At 45.1% G+C, this 12,007-nt stretch overlaps 1 protein-coding gene across 1 annotated transcript in view; it reads right to left on the reverse strand.

Annotated features, from left to right (window-relative positions):
• Positions 1 to 11,642, reverse strand: part of jazf1b (JAZF zinc finger 1b) — a 38,286-nt gene extending 26,644 nt beyond the window's left edge. Inside the window, exon 1 of the mRNA XM_071395998.1 lies at positions 11,136 to 11,642. Coding sequence (XP_071252099.1) covers positions 11,136 to 11,250 — 115 coding nt within the window. The 5' untranslated portion in view covers positions 11,251 to 11,642. The remainder of the gene's footprint in view (positions 1 to 11,135) is intronic.
• Positions 11,643 to 12,007: the final 365 nt, after the last annotated feature.

Genomic DNA, 12,007 nt, shown 5'->3' on the forward strand with positions numbered 1-12,007 from the left:
GGGTTATGGCTGGGGGCTGGGCTAGGGCTGAGCTAGGGCTGAGGGTTGGGCTGGGGCCTGCGGGTTGGGTTGGGCAGGGGGTTATGGCTGGGCTGGGTCTGGGGCCTGGGGGTTGGGCTGGGCTGGGTCTGGGCGGCTGGGGCCTGCGGGTTGGGTTGGGCAGGGGGTTATGGCTGGGCTGGGTCTGGGGCTAGAGGTTGACATGGGAGTGAAAATGCATTCCTGTGCCGTCTTGTCCTGTCAAATGTTTTCCCGTACAGTCCCGATCCCGCAACAGTTCTATAACCCCCACAACTTTTCTGTCCTGATAAAAAATCCCTCCCTTTCTGTCCTGTCCTCATTTTAACGAGTAGAAATACCTTCCTCTGTTAGCTGCTCCACTTTGTCTGCTGCCCCCCTCCCTGCACTCTGCTATGTGTGAGTTTCCATAGCAACACACTCATTTTGGGCTGCTCATTAGATGAGAGCAGTTAGTCACTGTTAGCTAGCTACTTTTCGTTGCCTGCCTAGCAGATAAAGGCCAATTATATATATTTTTAATTAGTGATTGAAGACTGAAGAAATCGTGTTACTGTTCAAAAATGATGTGGCCTCCTAAAACTGCTTATGATACAAAAATAACTCTGTTTAAAAAGAAATTCCTGTGGACTGACGATCTTGTCCCGAATTTGACTCTAGAATTTCAACCCGTTCCTGCAGGAATTCTGTTCCTGTGTCAACCTCTAGCTGGGCCTGGGCCAGGGCTTTCCATTGGGCTGGGCCAGAGCCTTTGCTTGGGCTGGGCCAGGTTGGCTTCCATACGTTAGCAGTATGGATCCCTAGGATGGTGGATTGATTGGGTCAGAACCTGCAGATATAATGTAGGCCAACGTGTAAAACTGGAGCATATGTAGTGGATATTTTCTAAATCCTTTTCAAGAGAGGCTAGTTTGACTGTGTAGTGCTCAGTAAATGACTATCTAGAATGTCCTTCAGCTTCCTGGTGATATGGAATTCCTCAGGTGTTGTATTCTAGGAATGGCCCTCATATTCCAGCTGTCACTGTGTATTGTGGCAACCTGAAGTGTTGCAGGCAGTTTCCCAGCATGTATTGTGGCAACCTGAAGTGTTGCAGGCAGTTTCCCAGCATGTATTGTGGCAACCTGAAGTGTTGCAGGCAGTTTCCCAGCTGTCTCACTGTGGCAACCTGAAGTGTTGCAGGCAGTTTCCCAGCATGTACTGTGGCAACCTGAAGTGTTGCAGGCAGTTTCCCAGCTGTCTCACTGTGGCAACCTGAAGTGTTGCAGGCAGTTCCCCAGCTGTCTCACTGTGGCAACCTGAAGTGTTGCAGGCAGTTTCCCAGCTGTCTCACTGTGGCAACCTGAAGTGTTGCAGGCAGTTTCCCAGCTGTCTCACTCTCAGACGGTGGACACATCTCCCTCTGTTGGTCAGACTAACTCAATGTAAATATCTGCTCCCTCTCTGCACCAACAGTCAAATTAAACTAATAAAGGCTTCTGAAGAAATACAACTAAACATTTTGAATGTATAACAATCAAACTAGGACCCCTATGAATACTGGGGAAATGCATGGGATTTAAAATGTCATCTGAAATAGATAGTTTAGGCCCTATAGCCTCACAGGCCTAGCAGAGAGAACGCGGGTCAGCCATATAGAGCCTCCCAGGCTTAGCAGAGAGAACAGGGGTGATCAGCCCTATAGCCTCACAGGCCTAGCAGAGAGAACAGGGGGATCAGGCATATAGAGCCTCCCAGGCCTAGCAGAGAGAACAGGGGTGATCAGCCCTATAGCCTACCAGGCCTAGCAGAGAGAACAGGGGGATCAGGCATATAGAGCCTCCCAGGCCTAGCAGAGAGAACAGGGGTGATCAGCCCTATAGCCTACCAGGCCTAGCAGAGAGAACATGTGGATTTCTCATTACCCATCCCCTCTCCATGCAGCCAGTCCATTATCTACATCCCAAAGGCACCCTATTCCCTTTATAGAGCACTACTTTTGACCATGGCCCATTTGATACCCATAGGGCTCCAGTCAAAATGAGTGCTCTATGCCTCGTCACCAAACACCTCCTCTCCAATCCCCACTGATCCTGAGAAAACGCCACCACGCAAAATGAACACACACCAGTAAAACTAAAGCACGTGCCCCTCAATTTGATCAATTTTTAAATACACACATACAAATAACAGGCCTACAAGATATGGGCTAGTCTACACAGCATTACGACATGGGCTAGTCTACACAGCATTACGACATGGGCTAGTCTACACAGCATTACGATACGGGCTAGTCTACACAGCATTACGACATGGGCTAGTCTACACAGCATTACGACATGGCCTAGTCTACACAGCATTACGACATGGCCTAGTCTACACAGCATTACGACATGGCCTAGTCTACACAGCATTACGATATGGCCTAGTCTACACAGCATTACGATATGGCCTAGTCTACACAGCATTAAGATGAGGGCTAGTCTACACAGCATTACGATATGGGCTAGTCTACACAGCATTACGATATGGGCTAGTCTACACAGCATTACGATATGGGCTAGTCTACACAGCATTACGATATGGGCTAGTCTACACAGCATTACGATATGGGCTAGTCTACACAGCATTACGATATGGGCTAGTCTACACAGCATTACGATATGGGCTAGTCTACACAGCATTACGATATGGGCTAGTCTACACAGCATTACGATATGGGCTAGTCTACACAGCATTACGATATGGGCTAGTCTACACAGCATTACGATATGGGCTAGTCTACACAGCATTACGATATGGGCTAGTCTACACAGCATTACGATATGGGCTAGTCTACACAGCATTACGATATGGGCTAGTCTACACAGCATTACGACATGGGCTAGTCTACACAGCATTACGACATGGGCTAGTCTACACAGCATTACGACATGGCCTAGTCTACACAGCATTACAACATGGCCTAGTCTACACAGCATTACGATATGGCCTAGTCTACACAGCATTAAGATGAGGGCTAGTCTACACAGCATTACGATATGGGCTAGTCTACACAGCATTACGATATGGGCTAGTCTACACAGCATTACGATATGGGCTAGTCTACACAGCATTACGATATGGGCTAGTCTACACAGCATTACGATATGGGCTAGTCTACACAGCATTACGATATGGGCTAGTCTACACAGCATTACGATATGGGCTAGTCTACACAGCATTACGATATGGGCTAGTCTACACAGCATTACGATATGGGCTAGTCTACACAGCATTACGATATGGGCTAGTCTACACAGCATTACGATATGGGCTAGTCTACACAGCATTAATGCCGACGTTATCTGCCCGAGGGAGTTATCCAACTGGCACCTCCGTCCCGACGTTACCTAAACGCTCATCTGGGGCCCGCTAACCGTTAGCTGTCTTATCGGCTGCTATCTGAATAAGTATATCGGACAATTATTATTATTATTTTTTTATTTTTATTTTTTTCTTGGGTCACTATATCTATTTTGCCAATTTGGATTGATCCCCTCTACCACACGGAACCCCACTACACGGAACCCCACTAACCTACCGACGGAAACGCACGAGGTATCTACAAATAGACTTCCATACTATGCTATCTTGCTACCGATAGCCATCTACCCGGCCAGCTGTCTGGATCGCCGTGACCCCAACCAACCTCTACTCACTGGACCCTTATTGATCACTCGATTAAGCATGCCTCTCCTTAATGTAAATATGCCTTGTCCATTGCTGTTCTGGTTAGTGTTTATTGGCTTATTTCACTGTAGGGCCTCTAGCCCTGACCACTATACCATATCCAACCTCACAGTTCCACCACCCACATATGCGATGACATCACCTGGTTTCAATGATGTTTCTAGAGACAATATCTCTCTCATCATCACTCAATACCTAGGTTTACCTCCACTGTATTCACATCCTACCATACCTTTGTCTGTACATTATTCCTTTAAGCTATTTTATCGCCCCCAGAAACTTCCTTTTACTCTCTGCTCTAGAAGTTCTAGACGACCAATTCTCATAGCTTTTAGCCGTACCCTTATCCTACTCCTCCTCTGTTCCTCTGGTGATGTAGAGGTGAATCCAGGCCCTGCAGTACCTAGCTCCACTCCTATTCCCCAGGCGCTCTCTTTTGATGACTTCTGTAACCGTAATAGCCTTGGCTTCATGCATGTTAACATTAGAAGCCTCCTCCCTAAGTTTGTTTTGTTCACTGCTTTAGCACACTCTGCCAACCCGGATGTTTTAGCCGTGTCTGAATCCTGGCTTAGAAAGACCACCAAAAATTCTGACATTTTCATCCCCAACTACAAGATTTTCAGACAAGATAGAACGGCCAAAGGGGGCGGTGTTGCAATCTATTGCAAAGATTGCCTGCAGAGTTCTGTTTTACTATCCAGGTCTGTTCCCAAACAATTTGAACTTCTACTTTTAAAAATCCACCTCTCTAAAAACAAGTCTCTCACCGTTGCCGCCTGCTATAGACCACCCTCTGCCCCCAGCTGTGCTCTGGACACTATATGTGAACTGATTGCCCCCCATCTATCTTCAGAGCTCGTGCTGCTAGGCGACCTAAATTTTAACATGCTTAACACCCCAGCCACCCTACAATCTAAGCTTGATGCCCTCAATCTCACACAAATTTTCAATGAACCTACCAGGTACCACCCCAATTCCGTAAACACGGGTACCCTCATAGATATCATCCTAACAAACTTGCCCTCCAAATACACCTCTGCTGTTTTCAACCAAGATCTCAGCGATCACTGCCTCATTGCCTGCATCCGTAATGGGTCAGCGGTCAAACGACCTCCACTCATCACTGTCAAACGCTCCCTGAAACACTTCAGCGAGCAGGCCTTTCTAATCGACCTGGCCGAGGTATCCTGGAAGGATATTGATCTCATCCCGTCAGTAGAGGATGCCTGGACATTTTTTTAAAATGCCTTCCTCACCATCTTGAATAAGCATGCCCCATTCAAGAAATTTAGAACCAGGAACAGATATAGCCCTTGGTTCTCCCCTGACCTGACTGCCCTTAACCAACAGAAAAACATCCTATGGCGTTCTGCATTAGCATCGAACAGCCCCCGTGATATGCAACTTTTCAGGGAAGCTAGAAACCAGTATACACAGGCAGTTAGAAAAGCCAAGGCTAGCTTTTTCAAGCAGAAATTTGCTTCCTGCAACACAAATTCAAAAAAGTTCTGGGACACTGTAAAGTCCATGGAGAATAAGAACACCTCCTCCCAGCTTCCAACTGCTCTGAAGATAGGAAACACTGTCACCACCGACAAATCCACTATAATTGAGAATTTCAATAAGCATTTTTCTACGGCTGGCCATGCTTTCCACCTGGCTACCCCTACCCCGGACAACAGCACTGCCCTCCCCTCTGCTACTCGCCCAAGCCTTCCCCATTTCTCTTTCTCCCAAATACAGTCAGCTGATGTTCTAAAAGAGCTGCAAAATCTGGACCCTTACAAATCAGCCGGGCTAGATAATCTGGACCCTTTCTTTCTAAAACTATCTGCTGAAATTGTTGCCACCCCTATTACTAGCCTTTTCAACCTCTCTTTCGTGTCGTCTGAGATTCCCAAAGATTGGAAAGCAGCTGCGGTTATCCCCCTCTTCAAAGGGGGGGGACACTCTTGACCCTAACAGCTACAGACCTATATCTATCCTACCCTGCCTTTCTAAGGTCTTCGAAAGCCAAGTCAACAAACAGATTACCGACCATTTCGAATCCCACCATACCTTCTCCGCTATGCAATCTGGTTTCAGAGCTGGTCATGGGTGCACCTCAGCCACGCTCAAGGTCATAAACGATATCTTAACCGCCATCGATAGGAAACAATACTGTGCAGCCGTATTCATTGACCTGGCCAAGGCTTTTGACTCTGTCAATCACCACATCCTCATCGGCAGACTCGACAGCCTTGGTTTCTCTAATGATTGCCTCGCCTGGTTCACCAACTACTTCTCTGATCGAGTTCAGTGTGTCAAATCGGAGGGTCTGTTGTCCGGGCCTCTGGCAGTCTCCATGGGGGTGCCACAGGGTTCAATTCTTGGACCGACTCTCTTCTCTGTATACATCAATGATGTCGCTCTTGCTCCTGGTGATTCTCTGATCCACCTCTACGCAGACGACACTATTCTGTATACTTCTGGCCCTTCTTTTGACACTGTGTTAACAACCCTCCAGGCGAGCTTCAATGCCATACAACTCTCCTTCCGTGGCCTCCAATTGCTCTTAAATACAAGTAAAACTAAATGCATGCTCTTCAACCGATCGCTGCCTGCACCTGCCCGCCTGTCCAACATCACTACTCTGGACGGCTCTGACCTAGAATATGTGGACAACTACAAATACCTAGGTGTCTGGTTAGACTGTAAACTCTCCTTCCAGACTCACATCAAACATCTCCAATCCAAAGTTAAATCTAGAATTGGCTTCCTATTCCGCAACAAAGCATCCTTCACTCATGCTGCCAAACATACCCTTGTAAAACTGACCATCCTACCAATCCTCGACTTCGGTGATGTCATTTACAAAATAGCCTCCAAAACCCTACTCAATAAATTGGATGCAGTCTATCACAGTGCCATCCGTTTTGTCACCAAAGCCCCATATACTACCCACCACTGCGACCTGTACACTCTCGTTGGCTGGCCCTCGCTTCATACTCGTCGCCAAACCCACTGGTTCCAGGTCATCTACAAGACCCTGCTAGGTAAAGTCCCCCCTTATCTCAGCTCGCTGGTCACCATAGCAACACCTACCTGTAGCACGCGCTCCAGCAGGTTTATCTCTCTGGTCACCCCCAAAACCAATTCTTCCTTTGGCCGCCTCTCCTTCCAGTTCTCTGCTGCCAATGACTGGAACGAACTACAAAAATCTCTGAAACTGGAAACACTTATCTCCCTCACTAGCTTTAAGCACCAGCTGTCAGAGCAGCTCATAGATTACTGCACCTGTACATAGCCCATCTATAATTTAGCCCAAACAACTACCTCTTTACCTACTGTATTTATTTATTTATTTTGCTCCTTTGCACCCCATTATTTCTGTCTCTACTTTGCGCTTTCTTCCACTGCAAACCAACCATTCCAGTGTTTTTAGTTTTATTTTACTTGCTGTGTTGTATTTACTTCGCCACCATGGCCTTTTTATATTTTTATTTATTTATACATATATTTGTTTGCCTTCACCTCCCTTATCTCACCTCACTTGCTCACATTGTATATAGACTTATTTTTTTTCACTGTATCATTGACTATATGTTTGTTTTACTCCATGTGTAACTATGTGTTGTTGTATGTGTCGAACTGCTTTGCTTTATCTTGGCCAGGTCGCAATTGTAAATGAGAACGTGTTCTCAATTTGCCTACCTGGTTAAATAAAGGTTAAATAAATAAAAAAAAATTAATGCAAATATATTGAATTTGGATTTCAGTGTTCCCTCAACAACTTTTGGTAATGGCATTTTTATAAACAAAGTGATAAAGGATGTGGTGGAACAAACTAGACAGAGACCTAGTCATTAAACCAATGGCCTCTAAAAGTAGCAAATGGTGCCATGATTACAACTCTGCCAGGACTTCTCCCTGCATTCCACCCAGTGACATGTTTAATATTCCGTAGCGTGGCAGCCATGAACCTACAGTGCATTCTGAAAGTATTCAGACCCCTTCCCTTTTTACACATTCTGTTACTTTACAGCCTTATTCTAAAATGGATTAAATATAATGTTTTCCTCATCAATCTACACACAATACCACATAATGACAAAGCAAAAACAGGTTTAGAAATTTTTGCAAATGTACTCAAAATAAAAAACTGAAATACCTTATTTACGTAAGTATTCAGACCCTCTGCTATGAGAATTGAAATTGAGCTCAGTTGCATCCTGTTTCCATTGATCATGGTTGAGATTTTTCTACAACTTGATTGGACTCCACCTGTGGTAAATTCAATTGATTGGACATGATTTGGAAAGGCACACACCTGTCTATATAAAGGTCCCACAGTTGACAGTGCATGTCAGAGCAAAAAACAGCCATGAGGTTGAAGGAATTGTCCATAGAGCTCCGAGACAGGATTGTGTCGAGGCACAGATCTGGGGAAGGGACCAAAACATTTCTGCAGCATTGAAGGTCCCCAAGAACACAGTGGCCTCCATTTTTAAATGGAAGAAATTTAGAACCACCAAGACTCTTCCTAGAGCTGGCCACCCGAACAAACTGAGCAATCGGGGGAGAAGGGCCTTGGTCAGAGAGGTGACCAAGAATCCAATGGTGACTCTGACAGAGATCCATAGTTCCTCTGTGGAGATGGAACCTTCCAAAAGGACAACCATCTCTGCAGCACTCCACCAATCAGGCCTTTATGGTAGAGTGGCCAGACAGAAGCCACTCCTCAGTAAAAGGCACATGACAACTCGCTTGGAGTTTGCCAAAAGGCACCTAAAGGACTCTGACCATGAGAAACAAGATTGAACTCTTTGGCCTGAATGCCAAGCGTCACATCTGAAGGAAACCCGGCACCAACCCTACAGTGAAGCATGGTGGTGGCAGCATCATCATCATGCTGTGGGGATGTTTTTCAGAGGCAGGGACTGGGAGACTAGTCAGGATTGAGGTAAAGATTTTATTTAACCTTTATTTTACTAGGCAAGTCAGTTAATAAGAACAAATTCTTATTTACAATGACGGTCTACCCCTGCCAAACCTTGACGACGCTGGGCCAATTGTGCACCGCTCTGTGGGACTCCCAATCACGGCCAGATGTGATGCAGCCTGGATTCGAACCAGGGACTACACCTCTTGCACTGAGAATGCTGCGCCACTTGGGAGCCCAAAGATGAACGGAGCAAAGTACAGAGAGATCCTTGATGAAAACCTGCTCCAGAGCGCTCAGGACCTCAGACTGGGGTGAAAGTTCACCTTCCAACAGGACAATGACCCTAAGCACACAGCCAAGACGACGCAGGAGTGGCTTCGGGACAAGTCTCTGAATGTCCTTGAGTGGCCCAGACAGAGCCTGGACTTGAACCTGATCGAATATCTCTGGAGAGACCTGAAAATAGCTGTGCAGCGATGCTCCCCATCCAACCTGACACAGCTTGAGAGGATCTGGAGAGAAGAATGGGAGAAACTCCCCAAATGCAGGTGTGTCAAGCTTATAGTGTCATACCCAAGAAGACTCGAGGTTGTAATCGCTACCAAAGGTGCTTCAACTAAGTACTGAGTAAAGGGTCTGAAGACTTATGTAAATGTGATGTTAATGTTTTTTTGGTTTTAATACATTTGCAAAAATGTATTAGATTGATGAGGGAAAAAACAACGTAATAATTTTTAGAATAAGGCTTTAACGTAACAAAATGTGGAATAGTCAAGGACCCTGAATACTTTCCGAATGCACTCTATCTCATGGTTTTGGTCTGGTCAAGGGCCTCTCTCTGGGGTTCAGCCAAGGGATACGATTGATTTTGGAACAGATTGTTTATCATTCTGGACTGGGGTGATGTCATGGAGCTAAAAAGGCAACAAGAGACTGCCTATATCTTGAGCCAGAATCCTGTCAGGCCTGACTGAATGCAGTGGTTGGTTGGAGTCTTAGGAATGGTTGCCAGCTGATCAGAGACAGGCATCATGTTCACAATGATAGAAGCTTAATCAATATGGGAGGATCTTCTGTTACTGTGACCCTTGAGGGACAACATCATGTGTGAGTGAGAAGAGGTGGGGGCTTGGTGTGACCCACATCCAGGTTCATCAATATTCAGTAACTCTGTGCAGCACGACAGACTCACGCCCACACGTCTCCCAGGGTGACTAACATTCACCTCCACTGTTCTGTACTCCTCTACTGTCTGCTGCACAACTGCATACTCTAGCAGTTTGTGTGAGAGTGAGAGACTCAAATCCTGAATGCAATTATAATGCATGAGTATAACATTGTAACTAAACTTAAATTGCACTGTGATCTGAGCCCCATGGCCATTGTAATCTCATAGTAACAAGGAAGGCACAGTTAGAACAGTGTAAAAACAGTAATTGTCAACAAACGAACTAGTTACCAAGGAGCTTGATCTTCAATTAGGTTTATTTAAAGCTACTCAAGTTGTCAACAATGGTTCGTTCTCAGTGGTGTAAAGTACTCAAGTAAAAATACTTTAAAGTACTACTTAAGTAGATTTTGGGGGTATCTGTACTTTACTATTTATATTTGTGACAACTTTTACTTCACTACATTCCTAAAGAAAATTTTATTTTTACTCCATACATTTTCCCCTGACACCCAAAAGTGCTTGAAACCTTTTGAATGCTTATCAGGACATACAAATTCACGCACTTATCAAAATAACATATTTGGTCATCTCTACTGACTTTGATCTGGCGGACTCCCTAAACACACATACTTCATTAGTAAAATTCGTCAGTGTTGGAGTGTGCCCCTGGCTAGCCGTAAATAAACAAAAAACAAGAAAATGGTGCCTTCTGGTTTGCTTAATATAAGGAATTTGAAATTATTTACATTTTTACTCTTGATACGTAAGTATACATAAAACCAAATACTTTTACTCAAGTAGTATTTTACTGGGTGACTCACTTTTACTTGAGTCATTTTCTACTAATGTATCTTTACTTTTACTTAAGTATAACAATTTAGTATTTTTTCCCACCACTGTTCGTTCTATCATTGCGCTGCCTAGATGCAGTATCTAGCAAGTGTTTGCAACGTAGCTTGCCTAGGCCTAGTGCCGCAAACAGACAGGGCTGCAAATGGCAATAGCTAGAGTGAGCAATAGCGCAATACGGTTTCGTGCGTAAACCTTGAATGCATTGACCAACTGGCGCTCCCGAAGTGCGAGATGGTTCCTAATCGTGCAGCTATACATTGCAATACTATAGCGTGACAGTATGTAAACAAAGTCTAAAGACAAACGTCCCATCAATACCACACCTAACAACAGCGCTGTCAGACGCAGGAAGTAGCTATAGCTAGCTAACTGGTTCGAGCTAGCCCTAGCCAGGGCAATTGCAGAAGTGGAGTGAGCACAGATTGACTGTTTCTGTTTGGTTCGTTCAATACTTACCGATGTGGTTATCCTCAATGTGCACGATGAGTTCGGCCAACGAATCGAAGTGGAGTCCGCAACCACCGAACCTACAAATGTTAGAGAAGAAGGAGGCAGCGGCGATGCCTGTCATGGTCTAAGCTACCTGTACATTGAATATGTGGGCCAGCGAGGGGAGTCAGCTACAGACACCAGCAGGCAGCGGCGCTAGCAACTGGAGCATAAGCATAAGCATGGGGTGGGAGAGTGGAGCGAGAAAGAGCAGAGGGGATATGTTCACGTGCTAGTCGGAACTGGGAAACTCGGAAATTTCGATTAGCTAATTTGTTGAACGCGGCACGTGAATAACTACAACCAGTTAGCAAGTCGAACATTTCCGAGTTTCGACTAGCACTTGATTGCGGCAATAGGGCTAGTGGGGCGGCAGGTATTCTAGTGGTTAGAGCGTTGGACTAGTAACCGAAAGGTTGCTAGATCGAATCCTCGAGCTGACAAGGTAAAAATCTGCCGTTCTGCCCCTAGGAAAAGTTAACCCATGGTTCCTAGGCCATCATTGTAAATAATAAAATGTTCTTAACCGACATGCTTAGTTAAATTAAAAAAATACAATAATAAATAAGGACAGTGACAATATCATTGCCTGTTGAGCACCCCTTAGGTAACTCACTTTATAATCGACGTCAATAATATACTTGACGTATTGCGTTGCAATATTGTGAATTGTAGGCCAGAACAGTAGGCAACACATTTCAAAAACACCATACCTGTTTGAATTATGTGACAGGGTAGTAGGAACCTTACTTTTGGTCATTGTTTCCCCTGGGATCCTAATTAGGGAGGGTCACATTAAAATGTTTAAAACGGGTGTTAGTCGGGAGGGAGAATATTAC

The sequence above is a fragment of the Salvelinus alpinus genome, chromosome 4 (assembly GCF_045679555.1).
Source record: "Salvelinus alpinus chromosome 4, SLU_Salpinus.1, whole genome shotgun sequence".
Classification (NCBI taxonomy): Eukaryota; Metazoa; Chordata; class Actinopteri; order Salmoniformes; family Salmonidae; genus Salvelinus; species Salvelinus alpinus.